A 22,628-nucleotide genomic window follows, 5' to 3' on the forward strand; every position below is an offset into this window, starting at 1 on the left:
TGATCCACAGAATTAGGTTCGTCATACAGCAATCCGAGCGCTTGAAAAAATGCATCTACATTGAGCAATGCAGGATTCCCTGGCTCAAGGGAGAATGCCCAGTCCTGCGGGTCGCCACGCAGCAAAGAAATAACAATCTTCACCTGCTGAATGGGGTCACCAGAGGAACGGGGTCTCAGAGCAAAAAACAACCTGCAATTATTTTTAAAGTTCAAAAATGTAGATCTATCCCCAGAAAATAAATCAGGAATAGGAATTCTAGGCTCTAATACCGGAGTCTGGACAACATAATCTTGGATACTCTGTACCCTTGCAGCGAGTTGATCCACGCGCAAGGACAGACCCTGAACCTCCATATCAGCACCAAAATCCTGAACCACTCAGAGATTAAGGGGAAAAAAAAGACAAAACAAGCTACAAAGGAAAAAAAAATGACTCAACTTTCTTTTCCCTCTTTTGAGATGCATTTAACACATTGTGGGCCAGCTGTACTGTTATGACCTGGTGGTTAAGAGGCCACACTGATATGACCTGGTGGCTAAAACGCAACATGGGACGAGCTCTGAGGAGGTGGTATCTCTACTGACCGCAGTCCCTAATCCTAACAACAACACTAGTAATAGCCGTGGGATGTTCCTAACTCTCCCTAGACACCTCTTCACAGCCTAAGAATTAACTACCCCTAAAGAAGGAAATAGAAAGCTATCTTGCCTCAGAGAAAACCCCAAAAGGAAAGATAGCCCCCCACAAATATTGACTGTGAGTGGAGGGGGAAATAATATACACAGAAATGAAATCAGTTTTCTGCAAAGGAGGCCATTACTAAACTTGATAGACAGAGAGAAAAGGATACTGTGCGGTCAGTATTAAAAACTACAAAAATCCACGCAGAGTTTACAAAAAATGAACTCCACACCGACTCACGGTGTGGAGGGGCAAATCTGCTTCCCCAGAGCTTCCAGCCAGCCTGAATATGACATAATGACAAGCTGGACAAAAAAGGACATATTTGCAAAGCAATAGAGTCCTCAGCAAATGGACAAATAAGAACTAGCAAAGACTTATCTTTTGCTGACAAGGACAGGCCATATGAGAAATCCAAGGAGAGAACCAAATCCAACCTAAGACATTGACAGCTGGCATGAACTAAAGCCCAGAGCAGATTTAAATAACAAACCCAGGCAAAGCGATCAGTGGAGGCAGCTGCTACAGCCACCTAAAGGAGCAGCAGTTCCACTCAAAACCACCAAAGGGAGCCCAAGGGCAGAACTCACAAAAATACCATTCGCAACCACAGGAGGGAGCTCCAGAACTGAATTCACAACAGGCATCCAATTAAGGTGTAGAGGAAAGTTTGTCAAGTGTTCGTGACGCCACCTGTGTTCGGTCAGGGTGACTGACGCTGCTGGGGGTCCCCTGGGGTGATGGAATGGCAGCTAGATGGTATACCTTCCCACAGGTGAAGTATGTCCCCAGGGCTTCCCTTGATGAGTAGATGGTAATGGTGTAGATCGCAGTAAATAACGAGGACATAGGGTTGCAGTCTCTACCTTTTACTGTAGACTTCAGCATCCACAATCCAGAGCACTGCTAACAGGGCTGGCTGAGACCGGCCGGTCCGAAGGCACATCCAGAGTTCCCTTTGCAGGTGGAAATCAGTAGCCTTCCTACTAGCGCCTTTCTGTTGTAGTACCTCCCTGCTGAGCACCACGGGATAGTCCTCACAACTCTTGTATCTGTTTCTGATGTTCTCTCTCCGTCCCCCAGAGTGGGAAACCACTGGGTAAATCTGACATGGAGAAGGACTTGGGGATCCTAGTTAATGATAAACTTACCTGGAGCAGCCAGTGCCAGGCAGCAGCTGCCAAGGCAAACAGGATCATGGGGTGCATTAAAAGAGGTCTGGATACACATGATGAGAGCATTATACTGCCTCTGTACTAATCCCTAGTTAGACCGCACATGGAGTACTGTGTCCAGTTTTGGGCACCGGTGCTCAAGAAGGATATAATGGAACTAGAGAGAGTACAAAGGAGGGCAACAAAATTAATAAAGGGGATGGGAGAACTACAATACCCAGATAGATTAGCGAAATTAGGATTATTTAGTCTAGAAAAAAGACGACTGAGGGGCGATCTAATAACCATGTATAAGTATATAAGGGGACAATACAAATATCTCGCTGAGGATCTGTTTATACCAAGGAAGGTGACGGGCACAAGGGGGCATTCTTTGCGTCTGGAGGAGAGAAGGTTTTTCCACCAAAATAGAAGAGGATTCTTTACTGTTAGGGCAGTGAGAATCTGGAATTGCTTGCCTGAGGAGGTGGTGATGGCGAACTCAGTTGAGGGGTTCAAGAGAGGCCTGGATGTCTTCCTGGAGCAGAACAATATTGTATCATACAATTATTAGGTTCTGTAGAAGGACGTAGATCTGGGGATTTATTATGATGGAATATAGGCTGAACTGGATGGACAAATGTCTTTTTTCGGCCTTACTAACTATGTAACTATATGGATAGGACGCACCCGTATGACGGGGTAGGCCTGGAGTTATTTTATAGGGACCCTAGAGACGCCCCTCTCCCACAATTGCCTCTGTTGTCTGCTTAGGTGAAAAGGTGAGACAGCCAACCTAAAGTCAACTGCCCTGCCGTAGTTCAGAATAATGAGCAGAGCCAATACTCCCTCGGCATTCCGGCCACCCGCTACGCGCCTCAGAAGGATGTTGCCACGATCTTAGGGCACGACTCCTTCCGATATTATCTCCTAGTGCTGTGATCTCATTTCTCACTTCTCCACAATATACTCCGCTTCTTGTCCTTTCTTAGGATGCCACCTCAATGTAGTGCAGGCGCGGCTCCGTAACGATCTGTCTCTTGCTAGGGCACTGTCAGGATCCCACCCCTGACAGGGACCTCCCTGGATCTTCCCAGCAACTCTCTCTCTCTCTAGATGTTGCCTGGGCAAAACCAAGTCAGCTTCTCTCTCACTTTCTATCCAACCCCCAGTTTTACCAAATTGTGAGGAGTGGCCTAATGCATAGTACCGTTAGCTCCCCCTGGAGGCCAGACAGCCACAGCACCGTCAGGTCGACCAGGGCAGCAGGTTGGGGCCTGTTCCTCCAGGCTGCCATCAGGCGCTCCGCAGTCGGCAGGATCCTCAGGTCCGGCGTCTGCTGCTTATGCTCTGCCGGCGGGGCCCGGAGGTCTGCCGCGGTCGGGATGGATAGAGCGGGGGACACTGGGGACAGGCGGATGTCCGTCGGCTGGCCCAACCGGGAGGTCACACGGTCGTCGGCCTCCCGGCGGCGTGCTAACTGCCGGGCCTTGGCCGCAGCCACCCACTCCTCAGATGGCTGCCACCTGGGTCTCCCCATCGGTAGCTCCGTGAGGGCCAGTCCTTGCAGCGACGGCGACTCCGGGGCTGCTACGGGTGATGCAGCCTCGTGCTGGGTCGGGTCGTCCCCATGCAGTGCTTCGGATGTCACCATCTTTGTCCCCTCCTCTAAGTCTTCTTCCCGCGCTCTTTTCCGAGGGTGGCCCCGTCTCCATGGTCTCCACCCTCCGAAGAGGATGAGAAGGCGGACCTCAGCCACTGACGGCCACGTCCTCAGGATGCAGTTATAATTAGACTGGGCGGCCATTGTCTTGCGCGCTCTCCAGCTCGTTCACGCCCACTTCACGCCCTTCTCCTGCGCTCTTCCCAGCTCTGCAATGGCGGCGATTTTGGCGGGAAATAGCAACACTCAGTCTTTGCAATAAATCACGGTTCAAGCACAATTCAATCACAGTTCTAAGGCACACATGACCTGATTCGTCAGGCTTAAGTAGATCCTGTTTGTGACGCCAAGTTTGGAGCGCCCCCAGACGCAGGGCCGCGGGGCACTCGGTACCGGGCCTCTCAGTCTCGGTCTTGGGGTGGTCACAGTGGCCTGACCCGGTCCGTGACCCTGCTAAGGGGCATCCAATTAAAGGTGGTGGTGCGTGGTGTGAGGAAATAACGAAGACACAGGGTTGCAGTCTCTTTACCTCTTTACTGTAGGCTTCAGGATCGGCAATCCGGAGCACTGCTAACAGGGTGGGCTGAGACCGGTCGGTCCGAAGGCACATCCAGAGTTCCCTTCACAGGTGGAAATCAGTGCCTCCCTTCTAGCGCCTGTGTGTTGTAGTACTTCCCTGCTGAGCACCACGGGATAGTCCTCACAACTGTTGTGTCTGTTCTGATGTTCTTTCTCACAACTCTCGTTTATATTCTGATGTTCTTCTCTGTCCCCCAGATGATATGGCTAGGATGCACCCGTATGACGGGTAGGCTTGGAGTTCTTCCGGGACCCTAGTGACGCCCCTCTCCCACAGTTGCCCCCTATGTCTGCTTAGGTGATTTAGGTGAGACAGCCAACCTATAATTAACTGTCCTGCCGCTGTTTTAAGTAATGCTTGGAGCCCAATACTTCCTCGGCGTTCCGGCCACCGGCTACGCGCCTCAGTAGGATGTTGCCGATCTCGGGCACGACTCCTACTGGTATTATCTCCTTTTTGCTGTGATCTCGTTTCTCACTGCTTCACAATAAACCTCGCTTCTTGTCCTTTCTTAAGATACCGCCGCAAATCAGTGCAGGTGCGGTTCCGTAACGTTCTGTTCTGTTCGCTAGGCCTCTGTCAGGAACCCACCCCTGACAGGGACCCCCCTGAATCTTCTCAAGCAACCCCTTCTCTCACTAGGTGTTGCCTGGGCAAAACCCAGTCAGCTTCTCTCTCACTTTCTATCCAACCCCCAGTTTTACCAAATTGTGAGGAGTGGCCTAATGCATAGTACCCTTAGCTCCCCCTGGAGGCCAGACGGTGAAGTGTATTGGTGCCTGTGATACCTGGTCAGGTGAACTCCTTTGGTGTCATCAGACGTACCATCACTCCCCTTAGTGGCAGAGCGATGTTACTGCAACAACCAGGTCTCTGGGGCGCTGCATTAATGATAGACTATCTGACCATCAGGCCGGCCCACCAGGGATATGAACATTGTTTAGTGATGGTGGATCACTTCATGAAATTTGCTGTTGTAACTCCAACCAGGGACCAAACTGTGGAATCAGCTGCACATGCAATCTGTAAAAATTTCATTCATCTTTACAGATGTCGGACAAGGATTCATTCTGACTAGGGCGCCTGTTTCTTGGGTAAAGTAATGGAGGAATTACATTGTACGTACCGGATTGACAAGTCACGCACCACATCATATCACCCTCAGGGAAACGGCGCCTCTGAGCGGTTCAATCAAATGTTAATTCAAATGCCGAGAACCCTGGAAGAAGATCGGAAAGCCCGGTGGCCTGAGTTTGTATCAGATTTGGTATGGATATACAATAATCAAGTGCAATGAACCATGGGCTATACCCTATATTCTCTCCTATTCGGTCTGGCTGGAAAGGGAATTACCGAGTTAGAATTGGAATCAGAAGAGGACTACCCACGGACAGGGGTGTCCTCCTGGATTCGAGAACATCGTCATCGCCTGCAAACTTTGTATCGGTTAGTACAGACCAGGCTTCGGGAGTCGGAGCACACTGAGAGGACCCCACCGCGGGCGATAGATCTTCAGGTCGGAGACCGTGTCTTAGTGCGAGAAAGACGTCCTCGAGACACGCTAGAAAATCGGTGGGAAAAGGACACGTACTGGGTAAAGCGACGAGTCAGCTCCAAAAGGCCTGTGTACAAGATTCAGCCTGAGTGAAAACAGAGCTCTCCCACTCAGATAGTTCATCGGAAGATGCTTCGGCCTTGTCTACCAAAAGACCCAGTACGAGCAGAAGAAGCCCCAGATACTCCTGAGCCAGTTCCCACAATAGTAGAGGAAGAAGAGGATGAAGAGAGTGAGGAACCAAAACTTGGGGCCCCCGAAGAATCTGATCCTAAGAATACAGGTGCACCAGTGCTCCCTTTTGTACAACCTGATACTACCACTCAAGGGGAATCAACTACTCCTTCCAATTTACGAAGTTCTCAATGAAAAAAGGCAGGCAAACCCTCCAATTGTTTTGATCAGGAACATTTCAGTTGGCAGCAAAATGTACCAAAGAAAGGAAGATGGCAATGTGTTTTCACAAGAACCCTCGCCCATGGAACGGCGAGCTAAAGGAATGGGGAAATAAAGGAAGATGGATCAGAATAGTGGTATCTCTTGCTTGTCGGGGCCAGAACTGTCGGGACCGTCACCATTGTTGCCGTGAGAAGAACTTTCTGACTGGAGTAGACCTTTGCACCTGACTGCAGGGGGCAGGTGTGATATAAAAGGGACTGCACACGTGGGAACAGGGCGTTTGGTGGGTACCCAGCCTGTGCTACAGGAGAAGGTTGACTCCCTCTCTGCAGACCGACGCCAACTGACAGGCTCGCTTTGTAGTGTTCCATCCCCCATGCATACAGACTGTGCATCTCCAGAGACCAACTCCCCGTTAATCCCCGACCCTGAAAGCACTAACCTGTCAGCGCATCAGACATCTGCTGACTATTTTTGCAATGCTGATCCGGCGTTGCACGTGGTTCGCATCGGTGAGACTGCGGCCTCCACTCAGACTTTGTACTTCTTTGGCTGTACAGCAGATCTTTCCCTGTTCTGCACCTCGTTCCTGGATCACAAGACCAAGTGAAAGAAGACCAGGATACTTCGCCGCCATTCAGAGACAGTGCTTCACTTTTCTCCAGGACCGGCTCAGAGACGTCACGTGCCACCTATGGCACCATCGTGGGATTTTCCAGCCACCATCGTCCAGGAACCATAGGCTGATAAGTTAACCCATTATTTCCCCGTTGCAGTTATTTTACTGCTATATGCACATTGAGGGCCTGTGGAGCGCCCCCACTGCCGCAAGGCCGAGGGGTACCCGGTACCGGGCCTCTGAGTCTCAGTCCTGGGGTAGTCACGGTGGCTAGACCTGGTCTGTGACCCTGCTGAGGGGCGTCCAATGAAAGGGTGTAGATGGTGGTGATGTTGTGGTGATGCGGTGCAGGTCGCAGTAAATAACGAGGACACCAGGTTGCAGTCTCTTTACCTCTTTACTGAAGGTTTCAGGATCCTCAGTCCAGAATACGGTTAACCCGGCTGCGCAGGTCCGGCCGGTCCGATGGCACCTCCAGAGTTCCCTTTGCAGGTGGAAATCTGTGCATACCTTCTAGCGCTGGTGTGTTGTGGTCATCCCATGCTGTGCTTACGGTATAGTCCTCACAACTGTTGTGTCTGTTTCTGAAGTTCCCTCACAACTCGATTATGATGTTCTTCTTCGTCCCCCAGATGATATGGCTAGGACGCACCCGTATGACGGGTAGGCTCGGAGCTCTTCCTGGACCCTAGTGTCGCCCCTCTCCTGTTGTTGCCCCCTATGTCTTCTTAGGTGATTTGGGTGAGACAGCCTGCCTATAACTGACTGTCCAGCCGTAGGTTTGAAGTTAGGCCTGGAGCTCTATACTTCCTCGGCGTTCCGGCCACCGCCTGCGCGCCCCAGTAGGATGTTGCCTCGTCTTACAGCACGACTCCTACTGGTGTTTCTCCTTGTTGCGTTGATCTCGTTTCTCACTCAGCACAATAAACCTCGCTTCTTGTCCTTTCTTGGGGTACCGCCGCTATATCGTGCAGGAGCGGTCCCGTAACGTTCTTTCTGTTCGCTAGGCCTGTCAGGATCCCACCCCTGACAGGGACCCCCCTGAATCTTCCCCTGCAACACCCTCTGCCACAAGATGTTGCCTGGTTCCAACCCAGTCAGCTTTCTGTCTAACTTCCTATCCAACCCCCAGTTTTACCAGATTGTGAGGAGTGGTTAAATACATAGCACCCTTAGCTCCCCCTGGAGGCCAGACTGTGAAGTGTATTGGTGTCTGTAAAACCTGGTCAGGTGAACTCCTTCAGTGCCATCAGACGTACCATAGCCGCCCTTAGCGGCGGAGCATCAGTATTGCAATGACCAGGACTCGGGCGCTGCACTCCCCCCCCCCGGTTAAATCCAGTACTCCTGGACTGGGAAGAAAACAACAATACATGTCAGCAAAAAGACATACAATTTTGAAATACAGTAACAATAAGCAAATTTGAACAGAGCTTCCCTTTATGGGAGGTAAGGACACTTGAACGTTACAAACATGGTTAAATACTTTAAATAACATACTATAAATAACTTTTCTTACCCAACCGGGTATTCTAAGTGCAAATTTTTGAACAATAATTTAACATTGCCTTTAAGGACATACACGCTGAATCCACTAAAGACCTTCTTATAAAACACTATAAGGCTAATCAACTTTTCCTTCATTTTCCATCCTTACATCTGCAGGACCGCCTGTCTATCTGCCCCAGGCCTACTGCCTCTCGTTCTGTTGCAGGACCGCCCCTTTCCGCCCGGGCCTTCTGCCTTTCTGCTACTATACACAGTATAGAACGTATCATCCATCTCTTAGTTCAAGATCACTGAGCCATCTCAGTATAGCTCCTAGGAGGACTCACCCTCTAACCCCGTACGGGTTCACTTCCTGTCCTCATTCTCTAACACATTATTAAACATTCCTTACAATTAACTAGCTAACTACATATAACTGTTACATGTCAGCATTATTACTTCTTCTTTTAAAGCATCATCATTCTCTAAGTGCTATCCATGAACGTCCCCTTTAAGAAGGGACCAAGTCTCTATGAGGTAGTGCAACTTCTCAAGCGGCAAGTCCGTTTGCAGTAAGGACTCCGGTGCTGTTTCCAGGAACAGTTTCTTCGCAAAGAGTCCTTTCTTTTGTAAAACCAGTAGAGGGCACCTTTAAGAAGGTGCAAACTATTTACAATGAGTTTGTAATCATGCAGTGTTCATGATCCAGCAGTTCTTGATAACTTGTGCGAAAAGGGTAGAAAACGAAAAGCAAAAAGTAATAGGGATCCCGGGTAAACAAAGGGATTCCTTTTAAAGTTAACCCTGGTCAGGTACTTAACAGCAAAACAGCAAAAAGACAAACAGTTAACTATTTACATGTTCAGAAGATTAGGACATTTACTTGAACCACTCAGGAGGCAGTACCGGCGGAGGCAACCCCTTTGGATATTGCCCGCCGCCTGGTACTGCGTAAGGGGGAGTGTTGTCCCATCTGGGGGTCTGCGTACCCACTGTCTTCAGTTCTGGGGCAGCAGAGGCACCGACCACCTGAGGCGGCGCCTCCTTGGCCACAACGGTGGTTGAGGTGACGATGCTGCAGGTCGTGGTTTTGATAATGGTGCACGTTGGAGTGGCCACGGTGGTCTTGGTGATGATTGCGGGCTGACCACAAGGGGGCACCTTCGCTACGGGGAACAACTTCACCGGCACCTTAGTCGGGGGTGTCACGGGGTTTCGCTTCTTATGTATATTCAGGGCGAACCACCCCTTCTCCCAAAAATGCCGGGTGTAAGTGACGTCGTCCCCCAGGTAGAGATCCCGGTCTGGATGGCCTTCTCTGAGATGAGACTCCACATCCCGCCGGTTGACGAAGACTTCGGCGTACAGGCCCGGCTCTTTTATAAAGCCCCAGCCTCCGCGGAGCCTTAAGGCGACGACGGTGCCCTGCCTGCGTGGGGCCTGGTGAGCGGTGGGGTCCTTGACCGCCAAGTCCTTTTGGTGGTAGGCCTCTAGCCCGGCCTGGTACGCCTTTCCCTTCTCCCACTGCTGTTCCAGCTGGGCCTGGTATTCCTCCCAGCTCAGGGACTGCACCATCTCCCCTTTCCGTGTCTTCACCCCGGGGAATCCCATGAGGTCGGGTCCGGGGTTCACCCAGCGGCATACTGTACACTCCGCACAGACCTCTCCCGGCAGGGTAATTGGTGGAATCAGGGCTTTCAGGAAGTGTTCCATACCCGTTCTCTCCTCCCATGGTAACAGGCGCTGGAGTCTATAGGTCCCAGGGAGAGGGGGTGCCGCGATGGGGCCTATTAACAGACCCTCGGCCAGCAGGACAGGGTCGGCGGACTCACCAGTCGGTGTAGGCCCCTCCTCCCTGGTCGGCTCCGCTGGCGATATGGTCGATGGGGACGTCGGCTGGGGTTCCGGCAGCAACGCGGGGTCAGACGTGAGAGGGTCCTCCGCCGGCGCCTCCATCCGCAGCTGGAGGAGTTGTTCGATTAGGCCTTCCATCTCAATATGCAGGAGGCCGGTCCCAATCGCGAAGAGCTGACCACTGTGCTCGTCCGGGTGGCTGGGGGAGTCCTCGGCTCCGACCCCGCATTCCTGGTCTGAGTGGCTGGTCATGGCGTCCTCCACGTGGGTCGCTTCCTGGTCTTTTTCCTGCTCTCTCTGTCGTGGGCGGTTCAGTTTTTGTTGCCTCCGCCCTCCATTGAGGATTAGGAGGCTGATCTCGGCTGTTGACGGACACGTCCTCACGGTGCAGAAATATTTAGACTGGGCGGCCATTGTCTTTCACGCTCTGCAGCTTGTCTACGCCCTCTCCACGCCCCTCTTCTCTTCCTGCGCTCTCCTCAGCGCTGTAATGGCGGCGGTTTTTGGCGGTAAATGGCAATGCACAGTCTTTACAATAAGTCACAGTCCAAGCGCAATAAATCACAGTTCCAAGGCACACATGACCTGATTCTTCAGGCTTAAGTAGATCTTGTTCGTGACGCCAAGTTGGAGCGCCCCCACTGCCGCAGGGCCGAGGGGTACCCGGTACCGGGCCTCCGAGTCTCAGTCATGGGGTTGTCACGGTGGCTAGACCCGGTCCGTGACCCTGCTGAGGGGCGTCCAATGAAAGGGTGTAGATGGTGGTGATGTTGTGGTGATGCGGTGCAGGTCGCAATAAATAACGAGGACACCAGGTTGCAGTCTCTTTACCTCTTTACTGAAGGTTTCAGGATCCTCAGTCCGGAATACGGTTAACCGGGCTGCGCAAGTCCGGCCGGTCCGATGGCACCTCCAGAGTTCCCTTTGCAGGTGGAAATCTGTGCATACCTTCTAGCGCCGGTGTGTTGTGGTCCTCCCCTGCTGTGCTTACGGGATAGTCTCCACAACTGTTGTGTCTGTTTCTGAAGTTCCCTCACAACTCGATTATGATGTTCTTCTTCGTCCTCCAGATGATATGGCTAGGACGCACCCGTATGACGGGTAGGCTCGGAGCTCTTCCTGGACCCTAGTGTCGCCCCTCTCCTGTTGTTGCCCCCTATGTCGTCTTAGGTGATTTGGGTGAGACAGCCCGCCTATAACTGACTGTCCTGCCGTAGGTTTGAAGTTAGGCCTGGAGCTCTATACTTCCTCGGCGTTCCGGCCACCGGCTGCGCGCCTCAGTAGGATGTTGCCTCGTCTTACAGCACGACTCCTACTGGTGTTTCTCCTTGTTGCGTTGATCTCGTTTCTCACTCAGCACAATAAACCTCGCTTGTCCTTTCTTGGGGTACCGCCGCTATATCGTGCAGGCGCGGTCCCGTAACGTTCTTTCTGTTCGCTAGGCCTCTGTCAGGATCCCACCCCTGACAGGGACCCCCCTGAATCTTCCCCTGCAACACCCTCTGCCACAGGATGTTGCCTGGTTCCAACCCAGTCAGCTTTCTGTCTAACTTCCTATCCAACCCCCAGTTTTACCAGATTGTGAGGAGTGGCCTAATACATAGCACCCTTAGCTCCCCCTGGAGGCCAGACTGTGAAGTGTATTGGTGTCTGTGATACCTGGTCAGGTGAACTCCTTCAGTGCCATCAGACGTACCATAGCCCCCCTTAGCGGCGGAGCATCAGTACTGCAACGACCAGGACTCTGGGGCGCTGCACCTGTATGTTTACACCCCCTTTCTCCCTGCGTAGAGTAGTTACTGTTGAGACATTCATATATATAAAACCTGTTAACTCGTGCTCTAACTCCTGCTCGTCACTGCATCCCGCGTTCCTGCTAGTACCTTACAGTGGCTCTTACAATCATCTGTGAGCTAAGCACGGCTGCAGTGCATGTCTCTACTGATTGTCCCTGTTTGTTGGTGTATGTAGGAAAGTTCACAATGTCTTGTGAGTTTATGTTTGATCTGTCTGTGTTTGTGAATGTGTCTGGGTAACGAGCCACCTCCATTACTATTATTACATCTTATGTAAGGAGGCAAAGTACAGACTCATGTCAGAGGGCGCGCCACATGGTATTCTCTGACACATATCCTGCCCCCAACCAAAATAACAACAATATAGTAGGAAAAGAGGTAAAGATCGCATGTGTGGAGGCTGCAGAGGCCAAGGAGCCACCAGTGGAGGAGGAGACTGAGGACATGGGACAGTAAATGGCCATGTAGTGGATGGTCACCTTGTGTTACTCATATACAGGCTTCAGATCTGTTATCTCAAAACATTCATTCCTTGCTTGTTCAGTGTCTGATCATAACATATGCTGCTTCACAATGTGAATGACGCGGGTATGATACTGATATCGGAGGGCTTACTCCCCCTCATTACTTCTATCTGCTGTAACCCTAGTGCCACTTGGGGATTGCACCCCTTTAACCATTGTTAAAATGATGCAATTTGAAGGGCAGGTGCAAGGATTAGTATATCTATATATAATTGTCTAAGGGTTTAATTGTCTGTCTGTCCTGGAAATCCCGCGTCGCTGATTGGTCGAGGCCACCAGGCCTTGACCAATCAGCGATGGGCACAGTCTGCCGCGAATTCTGGAATCATCATTGTCCTCCTCTGCTGTCAAGTGCCGCCATTGTGTAGGGTGTGTGCCTGCGTCTCCCTGTATGGGCGGCATCTCCCTGTGTTTCTATCTGAGAATGGGTTGTAAACGAAAATACGCCAATGAGGATGACAGAAAAGCAGCAGCAGCAAGAAAACAACAACATCGGGAACTGGAGACACCACAACAAACTGCCGCCAGACAAGCCCAGGATGTGGAATCTCTCAGAAAACGTCGCCAACAGGAGACACCACAACAAACTTCTGCTAGACAAGCCCAGGATGTGGAATCTCACAGACACCGTCGACAACAGGAGACACCACAACAAACTGCTGCCAGACAAGCCCAGGATGTGGAATCTCACAGACACCATCGCCAACAGGAGACACCACAACAAACTGCTGCCAGACAAGCCCAGGATGTGGAATCTCACAGACACCGTCGCCAACAGGAGACACCACAACAAACTGCCGCCAGACAAGCCCAGGATGTGGAATCTCTCAGAAAACGTCGCCAACAGGAGACACCACAACAAACCGCCGCCAGACAAGCCCAGGATGTGGAATCTCACAGACACCGTCGACAACAGGAGACACCACAACAAACTGCTGCCAGACAAGCCCAGGATGTGGAATCTCACAGACACCATCGCCAACAGGAGACACCACAACAAACTGCTGCCAGACAAGCCCAGGATGTGGAATCTCACAGACACCGTCGCCAACAGGAGACACCACAACAAACTGCTGCCAGACAAGCCCAGGATGCGGAATCTCACAGACACCGTCGCCAACCGGAGACACCACAACAAACTGTTGTACGACAGGAACAACATGATCGCCAAATTCATAAAAAACGAATGCTCTACCAACTAAGGCACGACCAGGACAATATTCAACAACTTGCACATTATGTAACAGACAATGAAAGTACAATTCATGAACACTACTGTGGGATTTTGAATGCAGTTTGCTCTAAATGCGACTCTCTGAATTTCATTGATGAAAAACCATCTGACAATCAGTTTACTCAATGCTGCCAAAAAGGAAAAGTTATGCTACCGAGACCTCACCACTCAGATCTGTTTGAGCAGTTAATGAAAGGAATGCATCAACACAGTAGAAATTTCATGGAAAATATCAGAAGTATCAACATTTGTCATGCGTTTGCTTCATTTGGTGCCAACATTGCACCGCTCCCTGGATTCGAACCGTATTGTTTTAAAATTCATGGCCAGATCTACCACCGCACTGGAACACTTCACCCAGAAATAGGACAACCACCAAAATTTGCACAATTATACATCATTGATAAAAATGAGGCTACAGAACAAAGGATGAACCTGAAAGAAAACAAAAAGTGTGATGCTGAACTGATGAACCAAATTGCTGTACATTTACAAAAAATAAGCCCATTTGCTGCCGCATATCGCATGTTAAAAGACGTTCAAGCTGAGGAGGAAAAGAGGGCTATACAAAATGGTACTGAAATGCCTTCTATTGTCATGGCCATTAAACAAGAATGTAAACAGAATCCTCGACTTTACAACAAACCATCTTTTCAAAGGGATATATTAGTCCATCTTAAGCCAGACCAAAACAACCCTTTGGTTCCTAAGACACAACGAATTAGCATTTTGCACAGCAACCTTGATGCTCTTCTGTATCCGTTATTCTTTCCAAGAGGTGAACAAGGGTGGCATGAAAACCTAAACCAAGAAGGAACTTCAAGAAGAATTACACAACTGCAATACTACAGTTTTCGTCTGTCTGTCCGAAATTACTTCAATCCTATTTTAAATGGTGGGAAACTGACACAACAGTACTTAGTTGACGCATATGTTAAAATTGAAGCTAATTGTCTAAATTTCATAAGAATGAACCAAAAACAACTTAAAGTTGAAGACTACTGCATTCTTCAAGAACATTTGCAAAAACAATCAATTGAAAAGGGAATTCCAATTGGAAAACAGTAATCCTCCCGTCGTCGTTTGAAGGTAGCCCCCGCAACATGCAACAGCGTTATCAAGATGCAATGGCAATAGTAACAAAGTTTGGAAGACCTGACATTTTTGTGACAATGACCTGTAATCCTAAATGGCCGGAAATTACCGAAAATCTAGAACCCTGGCAAAAAGTTGAACACAGGCCGGACTTAGTCGCACGCGTATTTTGACTGAAACTCATCAGCCTTTTGAAAGACATCAAAAATGGGCTTTTTGGAACAGTCGTAGCAATGGTACACGTCAGAGTTTCAGAAACGAGGTCTCCCACATGCGCAAACTACATACATATTCTAGAATACTACGCTATATACTACGTGGCCAGCCGTGAACAATCAGCGACAGGTGACAGGGATATGGTGCCCACACTGCTAAATACTGCGTGGGCTGTGTGATATACTGCAGGGGCTGCTAGATACTACGTGGCCAGTGTTATATACTACGTGGGCTGTGTTATATACTGCGTGGGCTGTGTGACATACTGCAGGGGCTGTGCTATACTACATGGGCAGTGTTATATACTATGTGAGGTGTGTGATATACTGCAGGGCTGTGCTATATAGTACATGGGCAGTGTTATATACCATGTGAGGTGTGTGATATACTGCAGGGCTGTGCTATATAGTACATGAGCAGTGTGATATAATACGTGAGGTGTGTGATATACTGCAGGGCTGTGCTATATACTACATGATAGAATAGCAAATACACCGCACACTCCAATGTTATCATATGCCAAATTTTTATCTAAGTCAAAATAACATAATCTGGGAGCATAACAATACAAACAAAATAAGGAATGCGATATTACAGAGACGTTTCGGCTCCCCGGAGCCTTTATCATAATCGCTTAGTCCTTATGAGGAATATGCAAAAAGGAGAGAGGGACGAGGGTCCCAGTGCTGTTAGAATGACATACACAGCAAGGCGCGGGAGCGCAGCGACACCAGGCATCACTCACAGCATCAGGCTACTACCATTAGTCTTTCTAACAGCACTGGGACCCTCGTGGGCAGTGTTATATACTTAGTATATAGGAGGCATGTAGTATATAGCAGACAAATAGTACATGGCCTCTGCTATATACTATGTGGCTGCTATATACATACATACATATTCTAGAATACCAGATGCATTAATACACGCCACGCACTATATATAACACAGCCCACTTACTATATAACACAGCCCACATAGTATATAGTAGCCACGCAGTATATAACACAGGCCACGCAGTATATAACACAGAGCACATAGTATATAGCACAGCCCACGCAGTATATAACTGCGCCGCCCTCTGCCTGAACAGTCAGTGCGGAGAGAAGGGACGCTGAGGAGCAGCGACGAGAGGTGAATATGTGATATTTTGTTTTTATTGCCTCAGCAGCAGCATTACATGTGGCACAATGCTGTATGGAGTGTCTATGGGGCCATAAAGAACTGCATGGAGCATTACATGGGGCATCTATGGGGCCATAACTGCATGGAGCATTATACTACCTGACTGGGCAAAATACTACGTGACTGGGCAATATACTACGTGGACATGCATATTCTAGAATACCCGATACGTTAGAATCGAGTCACCATCTGTATTCAGTGAAGACAGATTTTCCCATTACTGAAATAGAAGATGACAGTTGGTGATCATAAAATTCTATGGAGGGACGAGGGAAGTGCAAGAGGCAGACATATACATTCCGCTGCCAATTTTATTGAAACGACTGTTGCAATTCTCCATCTACTATATAATTGTCTAAGGGTCACTTCCGTCTTTATGTCTGTCTTTCTCTCTGTCTTTGTCTGTTACGGAAATCCCAAGTCGCTGATTGGTTGCGGCAAAAAGGCCGCGACCAATCAGCGATGGGCACAGTCCGGCGGTTAAATGGCCGCTCCCTACTCCCCTGCCGTCAGCGCCCGCTCCATATTCCCCTCCAGTCAGCGCTCACACAGGGTTAATGGCAGCGTTAGCGGACCACGTTATGCCGCGGTGTAACGCACTCCGTTAACGCTGCTATTAGCCCTGTGTGACCAACTTTTTATTATTGATGCTGCCTATGCGGCATCAATAGTAAAAGATCTAATGTTAAAAATAAAAAAAATCATTATATACTCACACTCCGTCGGCCCCCCGGATCCAGCCGAGGCCTTTCCCGCTCCTCGCGACGCTCCGGTGACCAGTCCACCGGTCATCATCTCACGAGACCGCAATACACTCTTGGGACCGGAGCGTCATGAGGAGCATCGCTAAACACCTCGGCTGGATCCGAGGGGCCAACGGAGGGTGAGTATATAACTATTTTTTATTTTAATTCTTTTTTTTTTTAACAGGGATATGGTGCCCACATTGCTATATACTACGTTGGCTGTGTTAGAAACTGCATGGGCTGTGTTATATACTACATCTCTGTGCTATATACTACATGGGCTGTACTATATGCTATGTGGCTGGGCAATATACTACATGGCTGGGCAATATACTACGTGTCTGTGCTATATACTATGTGTCTGTGCTATATACTACGTGTCTGTGCTATATACTACGTGTCTGTGCTATATACTACATGGCTGGGCTTTATACTACATGGCTGGGCAATATACTATGACTGGGCAATATACTACGTGTCTGCTATATACTATGTGTCTGTGCTATACACTACGTGGCAGGACAATATAGTACGTGGCTGGGCAATATAGTACATGGCTGGGCAATATAGTATGTAGCTGGGCAATATACTACGTGGCTGGGCAATATACTACGTGGGCTGTGCTATATGCTACGTGGCTGTGCTATATGCTACGTGGCTGTGCTATATACTGCGTGGGCTGTGCTACATACTACATGGCTGGGCAATATACTACGTGGCTGTGTTGCATACTACGTGGCTGTGTAATATACTATGTGGCTGCGCAATATACAACGTGGGCTGTGCTATATGCTACGTGGGCTGTGCTATATACTACGTGGCTGTGTTATACGCTACTTGGCTGTGTTATATACTACATGGGCTGTGTTATATGCTACGTGGCTGTGCTATATTTCTCTACTGTATCTGTGCATCATTGTGTTATGTGTTAAAGAGGGGGGCCCACTGAGACTTCTTTCGCCCGGGGCCCTCAAAAACCTGGAGCTGGCCCTGGCTTCACTGATTGGTCACGCCCGGCCATGAACAATCAGCGACAGGCGCAGTTCGCTCGCGAATTGGAGCGGAATTTGAACCAGGCTTCGCTAATTGGTCGCGGCTAGCTGGCTGAATCCTGTGTATAAATTGCATTATTCTGAAAACTTCATAAATAAGCTACATACATATTCTAGAATACTCGATGCGTTAGAATCGGGCCACCATCTAGTACCTAAATAATTATTATAATAAGCCATTCTGCCCCTTTTTCTTCAGAACACGTGAAACATCACAGATGAAGGCTGTGTTCACACAAAGATTTATTTCTAAAACACAATGCCTCCATAATGAGTGAATTCAGTCTTACAATTTCTTTTTCTTGAGAAAGCTACTATGCTAGAAAGCAAAACGCACGTTGGGGACTCTCCTTAGGTTAATTTGAGCCTCTTGTATTTGCACAATGATAAGAATGGGTATATTTATTATGACTTATCTTTGACTGTTTGTGGATGGCACTGTGTGGGGATAAAGACCTGTGTCCATTACTTTCATTCATCTCCCCCTGTGTATATCCCTTGCTTTGAGGCAGTAGCTGTCTCTGGTTTCCCATGACGTATTTGTCTGTCTTCATATTTTGTAATATTTTAACATATTTTTAGCTTCATGAACTCCATTTTCTCCTATTATTTTGAAGAGTGGCTTTGTTTCCTTCCTTTTTCATCTTGGTCTATTATGGCCTGATTTGGTTCATCATACCAAGTACCATGTAAATTTGTTTAATTTATATTCACCAATCTCTACACCCAGGATTAACGAAAAACAGGACACTCTGCATTACCAAGCAAGCACTGCACTATGTCTCCTTGTGGACACTCACCTCTGAGAAAGTCTTGGGGGCTGCTCTTAAATTCATGTATTTGGGGGTACCCAGCAGAGGAATTGGGGTCGGTCCAGGAGGCAGTGACCGGTATCTATGCTGTTTGGACCAGGACAGGAAAATATAGACAGTGAGAAGGACAACAGAAAAAGCGAGGATGGTGGACAGCTCCATGGCTCCTGTGATTAGAAATAGGGGATTTGATAATTACTACCAGCTCTGCGCTCACTAGAGACTGAAGGCAATGATCTCACCAGTCATCATCAGGGGTCTACCCTAATCCTGGCCACACCGTGGTGTCTTCTGACACCTCCTCCATCTTGATCGCTCTACTAGTTCTGATCCTTGTCTTATCTTATGACTACGTCCCCATCTTATCCTTCATCCATCTTGATCACTATTTCTGACCCGTGGCACATTTTCTGACTATATCTCCATCTTATCATTCGTCCATCCTCATTATTCTCCCAGATTTGACCTTTGTCAAAACTTCTGTCCATATCTCCATCTTGTCCTTCATTATCCTGATCAATCCCTTCATTGTGACCCTCATCCTATTCTGTGACTATATCTCAAATTATCCTTCATCTATCTGATCATATCTATATCGTATCCTTCCTCCATCCTGATCGGTCTCCTAGTTCTAACCCTCGTCCCATCCTTGGTCTGTATCTCCGTCTTATCCTTCTTCCATCCTGATCAGTCTCCTAGTTCTGACCCTCAACCCTTCTTCCGACTATATCTCCATCTTATCCTTCATCCATCCTCACTGTTTACACTGCTGCCACTAACGGAGATGTTCTGGCATCATTACTTGGGAATCTGACCAAGGAAGTACATGTATCCTTGCAGGAATGAAGGTGATCAAACAGAGATCCTCAACAACCCAATCTAGACAGCATCAAACTGATTGGGGGCATAAAGATCCACTTTTCAGTAAGATCCATGTCTGACCCACAAAAGACCATTATAGAACTGAGGAATGATTCACATTTGAAGCATGTAAGACATTTTATTCTCTACACGCCGAGCTGCAGACACATCTATAAATCAATACAGTTTATCATCTATCCTTCCCGTCTGAGCACTGTACTGACCTGTGTCTTCTGGTACCTTTGCTCTTGTGAACTGAGTTCTCTCAATGAGTCCAGCATAAGTTATATGGTGAATAGAATTAATGATTAATCCCCTTGGATTGTACACAGAGTCCTATATTCCAGACTCCTTTGTGTGCTTGTATGATGGAGCGCCCACCTATTCTATATACTGGTTGCACCAGAAATGTTACTCTTGTTGTGTCAGTGTCAGTACATAGCGGATCGCTTATAGAGCAAGAAGAACCCTAGCAAATTTATACTTTTTATTTCGGAAGAATCGGCAGTGTTTACAAAAGATAAAAAGAATGATAAATACAAAAAAGACAAAAATCAAATCTGTACAGTGTAAACAGTTATGAAATAAAAGATAAAAATATGAAACTTTCTAACTCTCCGTCATAGGTATGACGTGTCGATAAAGGGGAGGAGAGATCCCAAAGAAATGATCCAGTTCCACAGCATGGTGTTTCAGCTGTCTCTCCTGGCTCTGAATGCATGCCAAAGATGGCTAGATGAACTAGAGAAACAGGTGGCACTATAGAGTTTAAGTCCTCTTTTTCTCTGAAGAGGCAATTTGCATGCCAAAGATGGACGTTCTTGTTTTATGCTTCGGCCATAAAACTAGGAACTTCCACTTTGCTGACCTCACATATGGGCGGTTTTCTGGGAGGCACACATATCGTTGAAATTAATTAATAACTCCTTTTCTTCATATCTTTGGCCTGGAAGCTCGCAGGCCAAAGATATTGGCATTATTGTGATTTTACCATATTTTAGAGTCCACACACATTATTAATGTGATTTGCTGGTGGGCATAAATTTATTTCTCAGGTTTCTGATAGCCCTAAATGCCACAAAACATTGCCATGTGTAACCCCAAGTGCCAAGATCCTGGAAATCTAATTTTCATGTTTCTGGGATTAATGTGTACTATTGAATATGACTTTGAGTGTTATGCCTAGAAGACAAAGATTTTTTTGAGGAAAACTCATTCAGCTCTTCTAGTGGTGGCAGGCAATAAAACTGCATTCCAAACTGACCATTTGCTTGAAGGGAGGGGGGTGGAATTCACAGAAAGAGAGGGGCTACATGCAAGACTTTGTCCCACAGAAGCCAGTGGGGGGAGGGGCAGCAGGCCAGCTCTGATCAGCTCCAAAGAACAATGGAAAATAATTAATATCTTCCTGACACCTCCCCCTTTTTTAGTGCGCTACAGAGGCAGGACATTTCGGTATTCCTCCATGCACATCTCTGCTGGCTCTCCTCACCAGGATAACCCATCTGCATTGCCATGCTTGCTGTCTTTTCTTTGTTGAATGGTAAAGTCGTACTTCTGGAGGCTGAGGCTACATCATAGCAGCCTTCCGTTGGTACTGGACATGGTGTGCAGCCAACTCAGGGGGTTGTGATTGGTCACAACGGTGAAAGTGTGCACGTACAAGTAGGACTACAAGTGTTTCAGGGCCCATAACTTGGCCAGCCACTCCTTCTCTATAGTGGAATAGGCCACTTTCCTCGGCAGGAGCTTCCTGGTTAGATACAACACAGAGTGCTCTTGGTTCCCTGAGTCGACCTGGCTAAGCACAGCACCAAGGCCAAACTCGCCTGTACTAAGAACGGTCGACTGTAGTTGACTACCCTTAGCACAGGGGAGCTGCTCAGGGCAGTCTTCAAAGCCCAAAAGGCCACCTCACAGTCGTTTGTCCAATTGATGGTATGGGGCAGGTTCCTCTTGTTGAGATCCGTCAAGGGCTTCGCAAGGCTACTATAGTTTTTTACAAAGAACCTATAGTACCCTGCAGTGCTCAAGAAGGACATCACCTGCTTATTGGTCCTGAGGGAGGGCCAGGATGCAATATCGTCCACTTTCCCAGGCTCTGGCTTTGGAAAACCCCAGCCTATCCTGTGCCCCAGTTAGTGGACCTCACTCATGCCCATTTGGCACTTTCCCGGGATGATGGTCAAGCTTGCTTAGTGAATGTGCCTGAGCACCTTCTGCAGATGCTCGAGATGATCCTCCCAATTGTGGCTGAAGGTGGCAATGTCATGCAGGTATGCTACCGTGCACCATTCCAGTCCCTGGAGCAGGTCATTGACCATCTGCAGGAAAGTCGCAGGACCATTCTTGATGCCAAAAGGCATGACCGTGTACTTGTACAGTCCAAAGGGGGTGATAAAGGCAGACTTCTCCTGTGCCACGGGACTCAGGGGAATCTGCCAATATCCCCGGCTCAGATCCATAACAGATAGATATCTCGAGCTAGCTAACAGCTCAAGCAGCTCCTTGATGCGTGGCATTGGCTGTGCATCTAAGGCAGATAAGGTGTTGAGCCCCCTGTAGTCCACACAGAACCGGGTCTTCGTTCCTTCTTTTGCACTAGGACTACAGAGAGGCCCACGCCCTCTTAGACAATTTAATCACCCTCAATTTCAGCATCTCATCGATCTACTGGCACATGACATGCTGCACCTCATCCGAGATTCAATAGGATGTCCTCTGGATTGGGGTATGATTCCCGCTGTCCACTTCATGGACTGCTACCTGAGTCCTTTCAGGCATGTTGGTAAACATGGCCTTGAAGGATTTAAGTGTTGCTTGCAGCTGAGGTCGCTGGCGTGCAGATAGCAAGGCTCTTATCCCCATGTCCTATATGGACCTGCTGGCCTTTGCTTGGGCCAGCATGTCCAGGAGAGGGTTTTCCTCCCCATCCTCGGGCAGGTTGCAGACTGGTAGGGCGCAGGCTCCACGTTCTTAAAGAGCCTTCACCATATTAACATGAAAGGCCTTTTGCCTACCCCGGGCGTGATCAAGAGTGACCACATAGGTCACTGGGTTGAGCTATTGGTGTATGACGTACGGGCCTTCCCAGGTTGCCTGAAGCTTGTC

At 48.5% G+C, this 22,628-nt stretch overlaps 1 protein-coding gene across 3 annotated transcripts in view; it reads right to left on the bottom strand.

The window, feature by feature from the left end:
• Nucleotides 1–22,628, bottom strand: part of LOC143783138 (cytochrome P450 2C20-like) — a 522,836-nt gene that overhangs the window by 362,582 nt on the left and 137,626 nt on the right. The window contains exon 1 of one of the 3 annotated variants that reach the window (XM_077271451.1): nt 18,645–18,822. The exons of the other annotated variants lie outside the window; for them this stretch is intronic. Within the exon in view, the coding sequence (XP_077127566.1) occupies nt 18,645–18,818 (174 nt within the window). The 5' untranslated portion in view covers nt 18,819–18,822. Of the gene's footprint in view, nt 1–18,644; nt 18,823–22,628 lie in introns of those variants that run through there. 3 annotated transcript variants of the gene reach the window in all.

The sequence above is a fragment of the Ranitomeya variabilis genome, chromosome 6 (assembly GCF_051348905.1).
Source record: "Ranitomeya variabilis isolate aRanVar5 chromosome 6, aRanVar5.hap1, whole genome shotgun sequence".
Lineage (NCBI taxonomy): Eukaryota > Metazoa > Chordata > Amphibia > Anura > Dendrobatidae > Ranitomeya > Ranitomeya variabilis.